At 49.0% G+C, this 17,149-nt stretch overlaps 1 protein-coding gene across 1 annotated transcript; it reads right to left on the bottom strand.

The window, feature by feature from the left end:
- Window positions 1-6,429: 6,429 nt before the first annotated feature.
- On the bottom strand, window positions 6,430-16,687 carry LOC110291784 (chymosin-like). The gene is made up of 9 exons (XM_021159050.2): window positions 16,626-16,687; window positions 14,580-14,730; window positions 13,572-13,689; window positions 13,078-13,196; window positions 10,939-11,138; window positions 9,245-9,358; window positions 8,408-8,552; window positions 7,802-7,900; window positions 6,430-6,561 (listed from the first exon to the last, which is right to left on the bottom strand). Exons 1-9 carry the CDS (start codon window positions 16,685-16,687, stop codon window positions 6,430-6,432), a joined length of 1,140 nt encoding a protein of 379 aa, XP_021014709.1.
- Between the last annotated feature and the right edge of the window lie 462 nt (window positions 16,688-17,149).

The following is a 17,149-nucleotide window of genomic DNA, read 5'->3' as shown; positions in this document are numbered from 1 at the left end:
AAACATACAGGCTTATCTGCAGACTCCTTGTTCCCTCTCATGCGCCTTAAGAAGAAAGCTCTAATGGCACAGTTACTCTAGTCCAGATGCTAAACAGAGTCCTAGGAAAGAAGAAGGTTCTCAAGTGTCATGGCCTGAACATGGAGCCCAGGGGTAAAGCTTCAACCATGGCTATTGGAGACTGCATCTCCCGTACCAGAGGAGACTTCCAAGGCCACTACAGTCCTCAAAAGAGAAGTGAAACTCTACCAATGAGAAGAGGGAAATGAGTTTTCCCATTGTGGTGGTTAGAATGTTTGGATCCCATAGACTCATGTGTTTGAATGCCTAGCCCATGAGGTGTGGCACTATGAGGAGGTGTGGCCTTGTTGGAGTAGGCATGGACTTGTTGGCAGAATTGTGTCACTGTGGGGACAGGCTTTGAGGTCTTCGGTGCTCAATCTCTGACCAGTGTGGGGCCAGTCTCCTCCAGGCTGCCTTGAGATCAAGATGTAGAACTCCCAGCTTCTTCTCCAGCACCATATCTGCCTAGACGCTGCCATGCTTCCCACCCTAATAGACTAAACCTCTGAAATGTAAGTCAGCCCCAATTAAATGTTTTGTTTTATAAGAGTTGCCAGGGTCATGGTATCTCTTCACAACCATGAAAATCCTAAGACAGCCATCTCATTCAAGCCCAGCCTTGGCACCAGCCCCAAATCCCCATAGGATCTCGTGGGTCAGATGCTAGCACTGTAAATGCTGAGAAGGGGTGGGGCAGGATTCCCTGCTGACCTGGAAGACCAGTGCTGCCCTGAATCCCTTAAGACACACACAGTAGACACATTCTCCCCGGACAGCTCAGCTCAGCACACAAACCCAGTATCACAACATTCCAGAAAGATTGGAGAGACAGGGCTCTGGAGACCAAAAACAGAAAGAAAAGCTAATCAGAGATATCTGCAGTTATGGGGTGGAAGACTGGGACTCCTTCTTTATCTGCGTCCTGAAGAAGCTGCCACTATGCTCTGCATGAGGGAGACAGTCAACTCTTTTGTCTACTTGACCACTGCCCCCCAAAGTCACCTGAAGTGGCCAAGAACCTCCCGGGGTATAAACAAGATGCTCTAAGTTGGTCTGGTCACTAGAGGGCGCTCCAGGACTAGAGCTGCCTCCTGGGCTGGAAAATTGAGGATCCTGTGTTTGTTTCTGTGTTTGTTTCACTCAACATTAAGCACATTAATACAGAACAATTCTATGCCAACGCTAAACGCTATAAGAAGTTGGAAATGACTCATCTTTCATTAGAAAGCCAGACAATATGAGAGAAAAATAAATAGTGTATTCATGTTTACCCATGAATGAAAAATAAAATAAAAAAGGCATGACTGCTCCTAGGTATGGTGAAGGGAAAACCTCACTGTAGATAAAAGGCAAAAGTAGCCAGAAGCAGGGACATCTAGGAGAATCCTGAGTGGACATGATCCTGAGCTATGTGAGAAGGGAGAACCAGACCAAAAGGCCAGGGGATGAAAGGGAAGGGCCAGGTAGCCAAACTGGTTAGATCATATAGGGAAGGGCAGCTAGGGAAGCCCTGGGCTGAAAGAGTTTAGGGTAGGGGACAGGGGATACTAGTCATACCCTGTAGCAAGTAGGGACTGAGGGATGCTGGGAGAACCCAGTGTCTGCTTTGATATGTTAATGAGCACTTCAGTTAGCATTTGACTCTGGTTTGAGACCAAACAACCCACTGGTTCTCTCTCTCCCTCCTAGTGCACTGCTAACATTCTTTCATATCTTTGTCCAACTTGTATCTTTTTCATATCTTTGCATTCTCATTGACCCTGCCTTTCTGGCCTCACTTTCAAGCTCAATATTCTTAGTCTTGTTCAAACTCTCCACTCAAACCCACTGATAACTGTTGGCCTTTAGTCTAGGCTCCGCCCCACAGTTGCCTGGCAACTATAGTGAGCCTGACTCACTATAAAAGGGGCTGCTAGCCTCCTCCTCTCTCACTCCTCCCGCTCTCTTACTCTTTCTCTGTTCCCTTGCTCCTGTTCCCTCTCTCTCCCCATCCCCACCCCCTATGTGCTCATGGCCAGCCTCTACTCCTCTATTTCTCTCTCTCTCTCTCTCTCTCTCTCTCTCTCTCTCTCTCTCTCTCTCTCTCTCTCTCTCCCTCCCTCCCTCCCTCCCTCCCTCCCTCCCTCCCTCCCTCCCTCCCTCTCTCCCTCCCTTCCTCCCTTCCTCCCTCCCTTTCTCTCTCTGCCTTTCTCTGTCTCTACTCCTTCAATTCCCCTCCCCATGCCATGCCCTGAATCAACTCTATTCTATACTATACTGACAATGTGTGGCTTGTCCCTCAGGGGGAAAGGATGGGACAGCAGAGGCACCCCTTTCCCCACACCTGACTGCACCTTCACCAAATGTATTCCTTCTCTCCCTTATCTTTTTATAAAACACAACAATAACCACATGCACTTCCTGTTTGCTTGATTTGGGGTGTTTTCTTTTGTCTAATTTGCAGCACTGAGAATCGAACCCAGGTCCTTGTGCATTCCAGGAAAACACTAGCTAAGGAGCTTTGCTTCCAGATGCATTTATATGTCTGTGTGTCTACAAAAGAGACCACGTGGGAGGTCCTTTCTGTGTGCTTACTAATGGACACAGTGCCTAGAGCAGTGTGTCCCATTCTAAAATGACAAGTGACAACTTAGGGGTAGGACTCAGCCATCAGTTATTCCTGCCACTTAGTAAAAGAGGGTTTGGGACTAACAAGCTCCTTCTCAGAGGAGGTGACGCTCAAGCTGGCACGAAGGTTGAGGCGCACACACGTGAAGGTAGAGAAATCAAGGAACACAACACGCCTCAGGACAGCAGAGATGGCAGAGGCAAGCTGTGTGAGTCTGGGTACACACAGGCAGATGGACAGTCCTGATGTCCCTCTTGGTGTTGGTACTGTGCTCTTCCCACAGTTGCTGCATGCTGTGCCCTCAGGGATGAGCAGAGCTACCTGACAGCAGCCAGGCTTCATCCCTCAGCTGCCCTCACCTTCCCCAAGTCCTCACTTCCAGCACTCAGTGTGGTTATCAGCTCTCAGTACAGTTATCACTGAGCCATACCATTCTGGACTCTGCCATGGGGCAGTCCCTGCCATTCCTGTCTGTTCTGTTTTCCCTTCTGCCACTGGAAAGAAACAAGCTGCACAGCCCCAGGAAAACAATCCATCATTTTGTCATAACATTTCCATTTCAAAGGCTTCCTTCCCAAGCGGCTCCCTGGGCTAACACTTCCTCTTATTAGGATGAGAACTGGCAAGGAGGTGAGTGATGGGGATGCAGGGGGGCTGGTGTCTGTCTGTATTGTATGTCTGTGCATGTCTATGTGTGTCTTTGTGTGTAGGTCTGTTTGTATGTATGCGTGTGTATCTTTATGTGTGGTGTGTGTGTCTGTGTGTTTGTGAGTGTGTCTGTGGGTATATCTGTGGGTGTATGTATGTGTAATATCTGGATCTGAGTGTGTGTCTGTATGTGTATCTGTATGTCTGTGGGTGAGTGTGTGGGTGTGTGTGTGTGTGTGTGTATGTGTGGGTGTGCTTCTCACAAGCACTCTTCATGCCATCCTATTGGAGGTTACAAAGGCACAGCTGCCCGCAGGGATAAACTGAGCCTCAGTGTTATGCCAGAAACTCTACCCTACCACACAGCAGAGGATTCAGAGGACAGATAGACCCCCACTGTCCTGCAGCATCTCCAGAGATGGGTGCATGCATGGCTCAGATGTTCTGTTTTAAACGACAGATCAGGGTACCCTCCTGGAGCAGATGATATTTAAGGTGTCTGAAGCATGAGGATTGCTGAAGATGAGCGAAGAAGAAGAAGGTGAGCTAAGAAGAGTACAGAAGGTGGCCCAAAACCCTGCGACTGGGTGCTGGGTAAGGCTGTACACAAAAGCCACCCAGGGGCCTCTGCTGTTCTCCCCCCAACCTGGTCCACCACCAGACACAGAGAGTAGGAAGTGTCTGTGTGCCAGCCCAGCCCTGCAGAGCATCTCCCCCACCAGCCCCCAGGCCACACCACAGTTAGATGTGCTGGTGGCTCCTTTATTCACCCCTAGCAGAGCCCCTGGAAGGTTGGGCCCAGGCCCAGCACTCAGAGTAATTCTCTAAAGGCAGCTAGTGCTCCTCCCACCCACATGATCAAAACTAAGCGCTGCCTGGTCAAGAACATTTTGAAGACAGACAGTTTGATCTGAGATCTGGTGATGACTGAAACACATCCATTAAGATGCTAGCAAGGAGAACATTACAGGTAGAGCATTGGCCTGAGTCAGCAGAAGAACCAAGGCCACAGCTCGTGATGGGAGAAGCCCAGGATGAGGATGCTACGCCAGGCTTACTGTATCCTCACCAACAGCTCATAACAGGGAAATACTACCAGGGCTAGGTGAGCACTATGGGGTGATGCTGTTCTATCCAAGCTCTGCATTTATGTCACCACATTTAGACTTTATCCATGGTCTCCAAGTAAGGCTTGAGTGGTTAAAATACAACTGTCAAATGTAAACCGTTAAGGCACATAACAAGATTTTTATAAGCTTATCCAATAACTCTTTTGCTTTTTAAAAAAAATCTATGCAAAGGCTGAAAGTAATGAACATGGCCCAATTCTGTCTCACTCGTCACACAGAGACAGTATTGGTCTATGAAAAGTGAGACTTACTTACTCCTTCTTAAAAAATGACTTAGCTTTCCTGGCTCCCTGGGGCTCAGAGACCAGGGCCTGACCACTGCAGGCACCACCCCTTGTCCTGAAACCCCTTATAGTCTCATGGCCTCTGCCCCAAGCCACCCCAGACTCTCAGCTCCCTAGGGATATAGCTGGAGTCATTCCTCATTCTCATAGCCCAGTTCTGTGCCTTCACTGTTAGAGGCCACACCTACCCCTCTGCGGACCCCATTGTCCTGGTCCCTCATCTTGATAACTCTGAGAAAGACCCAAGAGATGCCTCTAGATGGACCAGTCAGTAATAACATTCCACAATGACCACCACTGCCCTCTTTAATCTCCTCTGAAGTATCATGGCCAAGCCAGGAGCTCCCAGCCCCTGAGACACAGCCTATCTTATAGCTCCTCCCCATTTGCAGGACCAGCTGGTGGTCAAGACAAAGTGGGTCTCTTCCAGGAGGAAGTGAGTTGACTTCATAAGTACAACCAAGTCTAATTCTTCACTGTCATTATGTGATAATACTGAAACTATAAAAGACTGATGATAACTGGAGTCTGAGCTCTCATATCGTCCTAGGGAAAAGCCCATCAAATGAAGGCAGTGCCAGGGCTTAGGAGACGCCACAGCCAATAAGGTACTTGCTTTGCAAGCATGAGGACCTGAGTGTGGGCTCCAGAACCCATATAAAGATGCTGGGCATGTTGGTACAAACCTGTAAGCAAGAGCACTGAGTCAGAGACAAGAGAATCCCTGAGGGTCCTCAGTCAGCCAGTCTAGCCTAGTTGGTGAGCTCCAGGGCAGTGAGAGATCCTGCCTCAAAAGACAGTGTTCCCAAGGATGATGCTCAAGGCTGCCCTCTGACTTCCACATGTGTTCCTGCACACATACATACCCAAGCATGCAAAGAAAAAGAGAAAAGGGAGCGGAAGCACACATGTGCAGGCCCGGAAGAGTACTTCCTAGGGAATCAGCACAGACCCCCAAGCTCTGGAGATCTCCCGTGGAAGCCTATCTGCCTGTGCCCCAAGGTGACTGAGGGGAAAAAACAGAACAATCAAATCTACCTTCAATCCCTTGATCTCATTGTGAGGTCTGGCTCTCCAGAGCGGCCCTTTCAGGAAGAATGTGTAAGGCTGAAGGTGGAGACCCTCCATCTACTTGACACCCAGTCCTCAATGGGAACTTGGCTGCTGGGGCCTGACCTCAACTACCAGCCTCAAAGCAGACCACCATGAGTGTGCTGGAGCAAAGTACGGGACAACGTCCGGGTTCGTAACCACCCAAGATAAACAACAATGTATGACCCTGGACCCTTCCAAGGCATTTTGCATCTCCGATCCATGTCCGCAAGAGCAACGAAATCCTACTCTTTGTGAAGCTGGAGATGTCCTCTCCGTGGGCTGAGTGCTCTCTACTCAGCCCTACCTCTACTCCTCAAATACCATTTTCTAGAAAGTTCTAGAGTGGAAAGTCAGGCGGGCACACAGACCTAGTCTCCTCCACCACAGTTCAAAATAGGCCTCCCATTTCTACCTACCAACATATCCCCATCCCTCCCACAGCTCTGCCCACATGGCAGCCTCAGCCCAACCTCATACTGGTGCAGAGCTCCAGTGCCCTTCAAAACAAGAGAAAACAGTCTTTCAAGAAATGCTGTGTTTATTGGGAATGTTCCACTTGATAAATTGTGTGTGTGTGTGTGTGTGTGTGTGTGTGTGTGTATCAGATAGCCTTGGCCAGCCCAACACGATTGTTGGCTCTGTCAAACACACTGTAGAACTCCCGAATGAAAACATCCCCAAGGATCCACATGTGGGAGCCCTGCTTGAAGCCACTGGAGCAGAAGCCCTGGACCTGGAAGAAGCAAGAGTGCGATGAGGTTGGATTCAATGGCAAGGGTTTTCTCCCCCATCACTCAGTTACTCTGTTGTCTCATTGCATCCTGCAATCACCTTCCCAGGCAAGCAAAGAGAATGAGATTCATCACACTCAACAGATGAAGAAAGTAGGGGCTGAAGAGATTGATCAGCAATTACCAGAACCTGCTTCTTGCAGAGGACCAGAGATCCCAGTACCTACATTGGGTGGCTCAAAACTTTCTGTAAGCCCGGCTCCAGGGGATCTTATGCCCTCTTCTGGCCTCTACAGGCAACTGTATTCACATGCATATACCCTCTACACACACACACACACACACACACACACACACGTTAAAAATAATTAAAATTTAAAACAGTGAACTAGAGAGAGAGCTTAGGAGTTACCAGGCACTTGTTGCTTTTCCAGAGGACCCAGTTTCAGTTTCCAGCACCCACATGATGGCTCACAACCATTGGTAACTCTAGTTCCACGGGATCTGACATCCTATTCTAACCCCTGTGGGCACTAGGCTCACAAGCTATGTAGACATGTATGTGGACAAAATACTCAGATAAAAGAAAACATTAAAATTTTGTTTTGTTTTTTGAGACAGTGTCTTTCTATGTAGCCCTGGCTGTCCTGGAGCTCACTATGTAGATCAGGCTAGCCTCAAACTCACAGAAATCCTCTTGCCCCTGACTCCCACATACTGGGATTAAAGGCTTAAATAAATAAATAGATCTTAAGAAAATTAAATTGACTTAATCTTCGGTGATTTGGTGAGGCCCTGTGACTCTGAGTCCTGACCCCATGTACTGTACCCCACATTTCCAACCCCTTACCATCAGACTCTCAGCATCCATCACCCTAATCGTCATTAGTTTAGGGTACTCAGGATCTGGCCACTTTGAGACCAGCAGGCCCACAGCAGCCAAAAAGAGCTAAGGAAACCCTAGGTGGAATTCTAAGCCACCAGGGCTTAGAAGCTTGAACAGTGGATAGAGGCCCTGATGGGTAGTTTGGATCCAATGTATAACCTTCCTCCACTGTCCTTCCTGTTTTCTGTTTCTCTCAGCAAGTCTCTATAGTGGCCACACAAAGAAGCTCAATGATAAATACTGTGACCCATACGAGAGGCCTGGTATTCTTGGTCTGGCCCACACCATTAGTCTTCATCAAAGTTCCAGGGGGAAGGGATGCTAGATAGACCCAGAGCATCTCTGGAAGTACATACCTGGTTGGTATAAGCGTAGGGTGGCAGTGGGAACTCCCTACCATGGATCTCAAAGACAACGGTGGGCATGATGTCCAGCCTCCAGCAGTCGATGTCAAACTAAGAGAAGAAAGAAGAATGTCACTTATTAAAAGAGGCACTGATGGTACAGAACTCCTTCCTCCACACTGTATGACTCTTCTCAAGGGAAACGGAGGCTGTCCAGATGGGGCCGGGTCTCAAAACAATAGTCCCACTGGAGGTATCAGCTTTCAGCAACACATGGACAGTGTCTTCCTTATAGGACTAGCCAAAGTGTACAACTATCTCAGGAAAAAGGGAGAGGGGTTGACTGGTGGTAGCGGTGGACTGAGTAGAACAAGAAGGTGCAGCAAAGGTTACCGAGCCACAAAAGGCATAGGCTCTCAGGACCAGGAAAGAGATGATAGCCACCATGCAAAGGAAGCATAAAGCTCTCACAGCAAGGGCAGACCAACGCTGGAAGGAAAACATTGGCCACTTTTAACAAATGGGCTCACCCAACATTCTCCTTCAACATTCCTTCTGTGTAGAAAGGGGCTCTTGATTCAGGGAGTTTCTGGAAGTAAGGGGAGGGCCTGACCTTACCTGGTCATAATGGCCCTGCACAGCTCCAATGGCTTGCTGAATATTGAGGATGTCTCTACCAGGCCCCGTCAGCAGGGCAGTGCCTGTGTCCAGAACGGCAGGGCAACCACCTTGACAAGCCACCACTTCACCATTGATTGTGATCCTAAAAGATTAAATAGAAGGGCTTCAGGGTACCAACCTATAACCAGCCTTCTCCCCCTGGATCCTTCCTACCCATGTCAGAATCCTCAAGGAAGACGGGAGGTCCAAATCCCTCCTTTGAGCCTCTTCTTAGAACCGCCAAAACTTCCCAAGATCAAAGACTGAACTCTTCCCCCTCAATTGGTGGCTGAATTGAGAACAGCTCAAATTGCAAGGATCCCAAAAAACAACAAAACAATCCACCTGCATGCCATCCCGTGGGTGGACTGAAGACTCACTAGTTGCCTAAAGATCCAGTTTCAAGTTTTCTCTGCCGTTTATGCAATACCTGTCTCAGATAAGTCTCCCACCATTTGTATATACTTGGGCTTCTCATGAGTAATCCATGAATTGGCTTCCTTGGACGATGGTCATGAGGCCCAAATCATAAGTCTATAACCTACACTCTGGGGGCAATACTGGCACCCACCTCCTACAGGTTCAGGGGCAACCAATGAGACAGCCATAGAACCGCTCATCACGGTGCCTCCGGCAAAGAGCCAATCAGTGCAAGGTTGCATATACAACAATAACCTTTTGCAAAGCTAGTTGTCAGAATCAACCAATAATCTCACAGCTACTGACCCCCCCCCCATCCACACAGCAAGAGTAAGCCTCTCGCAGGGGTCCAGAACCTCGGTTCTGCTCACCTACCTGTCCACTGTGAACTGCCAATATCCCTGTACAGTCACAGGCACCCAGTGCAGTGAGCCTATGAAGTAGGACTGCTCGATGGCCCCCAGCGTGAGCATGCTCCCCTGCTCATTCCTGGAAGGGAGAAAGACCTCTCTGCAGCAGCAGCAGGCACCCAGCTGGGGAAGAGCGCCCAGTCCCATCCCCGAGGCAGACGGGTGGAGACCTAGAGGCATTTATTTCACTGCCTCTCTCCCAACCCAACAGGGCAACCTCAGCAGCCTCTCCCTCTGGCAGGCTTCACTGAGACTCAACGGGCTTTCCAGCTCCTTTCAGCCTCACAGCCCTGAGTCAGCACTGCCATAGGGGAGGGAGCAACACACCACACAGGTCAGGGGACCACCAGGTTCTGACATGCTATCCTCAGACCCTCCCAGCAGCCCCATGAACCTCCACCCCTGGAAGATCTTCCACAAGGCCCCACACTTTGAGTTAAAACTGCCTCCCAGAGCCAGATCCCTTCTGCGCCCTCGGGGATATGGTTGCATGTTTAATGCTTACTGGGACACACTCATTCACTGCCTCATCTATCCACACTGTTCCATCCCCACACCCACACCCAGAACATGAGCCCTTCCTACCTCCAGGTTCTAGAGCATAGAACCTGCTGCCTAAAATGCACTGGCTCTCCACCCCACGCCTTGATAATTCTCACTCACCATCAATGAATCATGTCCTGCCTTGTCCTGTGTGCATGTTCACACACGTACACACAGGCATGCATGCACATTGTCAGAGTGGACATCCCATGCTTTAAGGCACCCATCTGCCCCGTTCTTTGCTGCGACACCCTTCTCTCAGCTGCTTGGTTACAATGTGAAGAGCTGTGTGCTGTCTCTTTCCCTTGCTAGAATATATTTTCTAGCTTGTCTTGTTTGGTTATGTGTGTACCCATGTCCTGGCCTAACCCCTGCATATAAAGGCCCAGCAAATATGCATGGAGTACATGAATGAATGAATGAATGAATGAATATCTAAATGCATGCGTGAATGAGATGTACCTTACTCTGTCCATGGGGTCTCCTCTCTTCAGCTTCCTATCCTGGGGGTGGTCTCTTTCTCCTTGTGTTGCCGCCTACCCCAAGTCTGAGAGGAGCTAGGTCATCACAAGGAGCAGGAAAATAAAGCAGCAACATTGTAGCTGGGATTGAAGCCTGGCTCCGACACACATTCCTGAGTAAGCAACCCTCCTTCTCTCTCTGGTGGGAGGAGAGCCCTGGACTCTTTGGGATTGAGGATCTCAAAGACATTGACAGATGATGTGGAGACCCTTTCTCTTAGGAAGAACAGGCTAAAAGCCCTTATCTAGAGATGGAAACAGGCTTTGTTTCTGTTGTTATTTGTAGTGCCAGAGACTGAACCTGGGACCTAGCACGTACAAGCCCTCTAACACATCCCCAGTAAGGCTTAGCTTTTTGTGGGGGATCGAGATATAGAATGGAAATCATCTCCTCTTCGGCCCAGTAAATTCTAGCTGCACGAATGATTCCAGTAAGGTCTTCGGACAGAAGGTCGGAGGTGCCCAGAAACCAGGATGGAGGTAGTTTGAATAGTTGGATGTACCTTCACATTAGTGTCCCCAAGGGGAAGACATTCACCTTAGCCAGCAGTGCTTACCAGGTATCAGTCGGACCTTTGGTGTATGCAGCCCCTACCTGCTCATGTAAACGGAGAACAGGTCTTGGGCCACCAGGTGCCTGTTCATCATGTTGTCAAATATGGGTACTGAGTATTTGGAGGCAAAAGTAGGATAGGCCAGGCCCAGGATGCCATCAAATGGAGAGTAGGTGAAGATGTCGCCCGGTTCCTGGGTACTCAGGCCCACAGTCTGATGGGACACTACAATATCAGAGACCTGGAAAGATTAAAAAAAAAAAAGAAAGAAAGAAACTGTCGTGATGATTTCCCCCTGGGAGCTTCTGCAGCCAGAGAGGGAGAATCCCAGGGATAGGGGCAGCCAGTCTGGGATCACAGGCCAGTGTCAGAATGCCAGCCCTCGCTGTCCTGCCTTCACTTTGATAGGTAACACAGGGTTAGTTTTAACTTAAGAGACTGGAGTGGGCTGGGTCCTCCATGTTCTCTGCTTGCTTTTGAAGAACTGCTCTGCTGAGCCTGGACGAGGAAGAGGGGACAGTGTTGGTGCAGACACAGGTCTCGTGTCGGGCACAAGCCCAAAGGAAGTAGGCTGGCTGATGATGGCTCTAAGGCTGCCTGCAGAAACAGCTGCACCTTGGAGTCATGGTCCTCTCCCGTGGTCTTCCCATGGGCATTGCCGTGCACAAAGCAGGTGCCATGTGGGTCCCTATTCAGTCACTTGCTGACTGGGCTTGAATAAGCTCCTCTCCAGGCCCCAGGCCCTTATCTGATAGACAGAATAATAATGCCTGAATCTCCAATCAGTGCCTAAGCCAAATAGCTGAACAACCATTGTGCAGTCACTGAATGCCTGTTTACTGAAGAGTTATTTACCACGCTAAAGAAAATTGTTCTTCTTTTGCCCATTTCCCCAGAGGGTAGATGTGTGCTCTGAGCCACACACGGAGCTGAAGTAGGTCTCCAGCCTCTGCTCTGTCCCATAAAACTAATTAGTCTCCACACCGGGCAGCAAATGTGAACCTTAAAACCTGATATCAAACCTGCCACACAGGCTACAGCTGCCTCCTGCATCTTAGTAGACACGGAACAGAATCATTGCTTCTCGTCCTGCCTCTCACAACTTTTCCCATTCTCGACCCTTAGCTTATCCCCACCCCCAGTGCTGACCTCTGTCTCCTTCCTCAACTGCTCTAGCTCCTCCCTGTCCCAGGATTTTTGCAATCAGCTCTTCTGCAGTGCTGACCCCAGATCATCTCTGGCCTGGCTTCCTAAAGTATATCGTGTGGGTTCCAGCTTGCCACAGGCAACCATGTCCACCAAAGTGTTCTTTCATACATTCTAGTTTTGTTTTCTTCATGCCGTACTTGGCACCTTCAAAACCATCTGACTTATCTTTTGTGTAGACCTTGCTCTCACAAGGCCACCTGAGTGCCTTTTTCTAGACAGCATTTGGCAAGCGGGTCCTTTCTCCACTTGTCCCACACTATATCTTTCTTAGAGCAAGCATTCACCGTGTGAATAAATGAGCAATGGCTAAATACTAAGGAATTAACTCAATTCTCTTTCTTTCAGCCAACAAACTATTACTGAGGAGCTCTGATGCACAGTGTGTAAGGCTTTAAGGATATAGCGATGGCTAAAAAGGAGTCCCTGCCTTGGGTAACCTTTAATCTAACAGGAAAGGCCAATCATGGATTTTAAAAGCAATGATATAGAACCAGAACATGTCAGGAGCGATGAGCCCTCAGAAGAAAGACAAATCAGGGTAAATCCATAGGCAGCATGTGGTTTTATAGGATGCTGGAGAGACCTCATTGATAGAGTAACATTCTGCAGAGAAGCAAAGACTGGGGCAAAACAGGTCAAAAGAAAGGTTAGTACAGATGATGGGACCAAATGTAGAATGTGTGTGGAGTGAATGACCCAAGTCCAGAAGTCTGGCCAAGATGGAAACATAAATACCAGGAACTGGGGAAGAATTCAAGTGGAGTTCTGATAGTAGTCACAGCAATGGAGGGAGGAAGGGGACATCACAAATGGGTACCAGTGGGAATCCCTCTCAGAAGCCACCCAGTGGACAGGACCCAAGGGATCTTCATTCCCACCAGGTGCACAACCCATTGAAACTGGAGGGTCTTGGGGGAGAGGTCACTGCAGAGAAACATCGGGGAAGCCCAGGCTGCTGCCATCGCACTTACTGTGACAGTGTCATAGGCCAGGAAGCCCTCCATTCTGCCAGTACCATACTGGACAAACAGGGGCTTGCTCAGGTTCTGGAAGGTGATGGACTTGGTTGGGTCAAAGCGGTGGTGGTTTCCTGCAACAAAGACCCAAATTAGTGGCTCCTCGGTGTCCTGTTGCTTTCAACATTCTCAATCAGGGTGGAAAGCCTCGCTAGGCCTTATAAGAGCACAGCCATGGATCCGCCGTGCTCTCTGTGGAAAATACATAATCCGGTCTCTCTACAACCTGGTCACATAGTTTAGTCAAAAAAGTCAATCCCCACCCCAAATCCCTGCCCAAGTAATTCCAAACACAAAGCGAAGAAAACCCAAATGTGTGTTTTCCAAGCCCATTTCCTGTTATCTCAGTAGCTTTAGCCAAGACCCTTCTCCTCTCTGGACCTCCATTTCCTCATCTGGGGGACAGAAAAGGAAGGGACAAGAGGGTGATCATATTGGGAATCACTCACGGCACACTTTGCTGTTGCAGTAGACAGAGGGTACCCAGAGTTCTGAGGAGCCTGTATCAAACACCACGGTGAACTCCTGCGGTGGTGTCCCAATGTAGATCGTCCCGAAGTACTCGCTCTAAGAACAGACAGCTCTGAGTCAGAGATTTAGTCAGGGATGTCAGGGATGGGGAGCACTGGGGAGGAGTTGATGCTGGGCACAGATGCCTGTGAGTGAGTCCTGCAAGCTCTACTCAGAGACCTAGGAAGAGGAACATCAAGGAGAGAGGAGAAAGTGGTGCCCACTCCACAGGGAGGACTCTTCATCCCAGAGTCTTCTGCACCCCTCCCCAGGCCATACAGTAGTACTGGAATCAGCTCAGAAGCACACCATGAGCCAGAACTAAAAGTCTTGCCTGGGAAAGAGACCAGGTTACCCTGCCAAGGCAGGAAGAAGCTAGCCATAGACCTAGGGCACCTGCTGAGAGCAGAGTCCCAGGAGCCCATTCAAACTTCCACTCTACCTGCTGCTTCCAGCTCCCTTGAGGCTGGGGTAGGACTGTGACCTAGATGTAGAAATGAAAACACAGGCATAAAAGTACCGGTTGTTTAGTGCCATGAGTGACAGGTCGGGGGGGCAGGGTTCAGGAAGGAAAGGGGCACAATGGTGTTCTTGCCTGGGTGCGAAGAAGAGAAAAGTAGAACCCATGCCTTAGAAGCTGAATACCAGGCACCTGCCGTCTCCAGATCTAATGGCCACACACTAAGACTTGCTCCCCCTGATCCAGGGAAGCATGCTGTATGTGAAGGTCATCTGAACTCAGACCCATCCAGCAAGGCATTTGGAGCCCTGAAGACCAGAGGGCTGCCTTTGCTGTTTCTGCTGACCCGTTATAGAGCTACTGATGGCAAGGAAGTGGCCTCCATGCCCCACAGACTCCACCATTCCTGGAAGAAGGAATGCTCTGGCAAGGCAGGAGCCTGGGAACATTAGAATCTGTGCCTGAGAAGGTCTGCTGAGACACTCACATCTAGATAGTTGATCAGAGGCTCACTGGCCACCACCCCAATGCGGGAGTTCTTCTCACTGAACTCGTACTGCTGTCTGCTCAGAAAGTCCTCCAGCAGTCCTTGCTCCTTTAGGGTGTTCCTCAGAGACTTCCCTTTGTGCAGAGGGATCCTGAGGAGATGGGGTGAAGTCACAATAAGGAAGACTGGGCTCCATGAACCATCTCCACACTCGCTCCCAGCTCAGCCTCTGGCCGGCAATCCGCTGGCATTGCCAGTGACTTTCCAACTTTAAAAATCATAAGCCAAAGTAAAATAATAGATTCTATGTTGCTATACAGATCACTGTCTAGTGTCATTAAATAGAACACCCTGGTATTTCTTGTTACTTTTCTTTTTCAGTGTGGTAGAGACTCGCTACATTTATTTTATGAGACCTTAAGTGATAAGTTTTGTTACTCCTGGTTTGAAAGATACTAAGAACACTGTCACTCGGTCACCAAATCCTCCCTGTGACCTTACTGTGTGCCAGAAACTGTCCAAAGCACAGCGGTCACACAGTGAGAAGGACCTGTCTATGCAGAGATAGTGATGTCTCCTACACAGTGGCACCTGCTTCTGGCAGTGATACCACCTTTTGCCAATTGCTTTTCTCTTCTCTGAGTAGTGTTTTCACTAAAGTGGCTGGAAATTCTTCAGGACTTCCTCAGTATGAGCAGGACACCAAACTGGACCTCTTGGCCCAGCTTAGGTTTGAGATAATAAAGGCAATTCAACTGGGGAAGAAAAGATCAAGAAAGAAAACTGCAGGAAAAAAAAACAAAACTAAAAACAAACAAACAAAAAAAACAAACAGTTCTCAACCTGGCTCTGCTGTGTTCCTTGGCAACCTGAAATCTGCCACAGTGCCCTGAGCTTCCGCCAGGAGATTCTCCAAGTCCTCTGCACATCCAGTGGGAGGCTGCTGGAGCCCTGGGATCTTCACTTTAGGGGATTTAATGCCTTTATTTTCAGTTTCTTCTTATACAATAGGGCTAATCCTTCCTTTCCAACACTTTTTTATTCTGTACTTGACCATTTAACCATTTTCTCTCCCCATAGATTAAAGTAGAACTTTGTGCATCTCACAGTCCCTAAAACTTCTAGCAATCATGTCGTCCTCTCTAAGAGCTAGTTGAAAAGACAACTTGGAGATTACAGAAGTATAGGTGTCATATAGGGACTTCAGGAGCCTCTTCTTCCAGAGGAAAGCCAGCTATAATCAGAATGCAGCTGCTACCTCATGTCAAAAGGCCACCCTTGCCTGGAATTCACCCCAGGATCCTCATCTCCGGTTCTGTTTCTTATCTAGCTGCCATCACACCTTGGACTTGAGAAAAATTCATTGTCAGAGAGCCCTCACTAGCAAAGATACGCAGCCTCTTTTCAAGGATCCAATCCAAGAAGGTATGCAGTCTTCTCTGTGTTCAGGCCTTGGCAGAACACACATATGAGCACCCGAGATGGGGATGGAGGCAGCAAGAGTGCAAGTCCAGCCAGGCTGAGCCCTGGATCCTCCAGTGCTAGCCACATGGTGTCGGGTAGCACAGAGACTCTCCCTGAACAATGCTCTCAGCTGTAAAGTGCAAATCATCTAACCCATGACCAGAGAGGTGATGCCCTAGTTATTTTTAGAGAACCTTCAGACCTCTCTAAAGGAGTTCTTACACCAGGAAACCTAGCTTAATGAGTGTGCATATAGATTTCACAGTAGGTCTAGTACTATTTGAAGCATTTTACAAATATTAACTCATGCAGTCTCATAACAACCCTAAAAGATGGGCATTGTGAAGACTCTAGTTTCACAGCAGATGAAGAAACTAAGGGTGATAGAGCTGGGACCAAACACTGAGAAGTTTTGTTTTTCTTTCTAGAAACTATGCTTTCCTATCCCCCAGGCTTCTTGCCTGGCTCCCTCTCCTCGGGGCCACATTCAGTGTGTAAAGACAAGAGTGAAAGCAAATTCCCCTGGAGTCTGAGGGCCGGAAGAGCAACAGTCCCCCTGCCCACCCAGGGTACAACATTCACCTGGTGACCACATGGCTCTGGGAGATGGCGAGAGCAGCAAGGAGCAGCACGAAGCGCCTCATTCTGGACCACAGGAAACGGCCTCTCTAGCTAGTACTCATCCTCTCGGCCTTTATAGAGCAGGGCTCCTTCTGGCTGGATGCCCAGACTTCAGAGGCACCCCCAACTTCAGACCACTTCACAAACGTAGTGAGATAGCACCTCCACTACCCTAGACCCACACTGATAAGAACTACAAAGTCTACCATTCTAAAGACTTCAACGTTGAAGGGTACACAGGCCTTCAAGCTGGGAAAAGTCAACACGGGCCCCTTCACACCAAATCCCCCTCTAGATGGGACCTCTGAGCTAACACAGGTGGGGCTGCTACCAGGAACTTGTTCCATGCTCTGCCTTCTGCTCTTTGAGCAGCCTGTTCCCACAAGGCCACAGACCTCCCTTCTCTTTGTCTTCTCCCCAGGCCAGACTTTCCTGATGTCCAAGGTGCTCCTGATTTTGGTCTCCCAGACCAATTTTTCCACAAA

Source organism: Mus caroli, unplaced genomic scaffold (assembly GCF_978045245.1).
Source record: "Mus caroli unplaced genomic scaffold, Mus_caroli_1 scaffold_3, whole genome shotgun sequence".
Taxonomy (NCBI): Eukaryota; Metazoa; Chordata; class Mammalia; order Rodentia; family Muridae; genus Mus; species Mus caroli.
Note: the sequence above shows the minus strand (reverse complement) of the source record. Positions and strands in the feature narration are given on the sequence as shown.

Bases quoted from the DNA above. Each gene is read 5' to 3' on its own strand.
- LOC110291784 (XM_021159050.2), bottom strand. From the start codon at position 16,687: ATGAGGCGCTTCGTGCTGCTCCTTGCTGCTCTCGCCATCTCCCAGAGC. The intron at 13,197-13,571 runs GTGAGTGATTCC...TCTTTGTTGCAG, and splicing joins CTGCAACAGCAAAGTGTGCC to GAAACCACCACCGCTTTGAC. The intron at 7,901-8,407 runs GTAAGGTCAGGC...TTCTTCTCTTAG, and splicing joins TGCAGGGCCATTATGACCAG to TTTGACATCGACTGCTGGAG.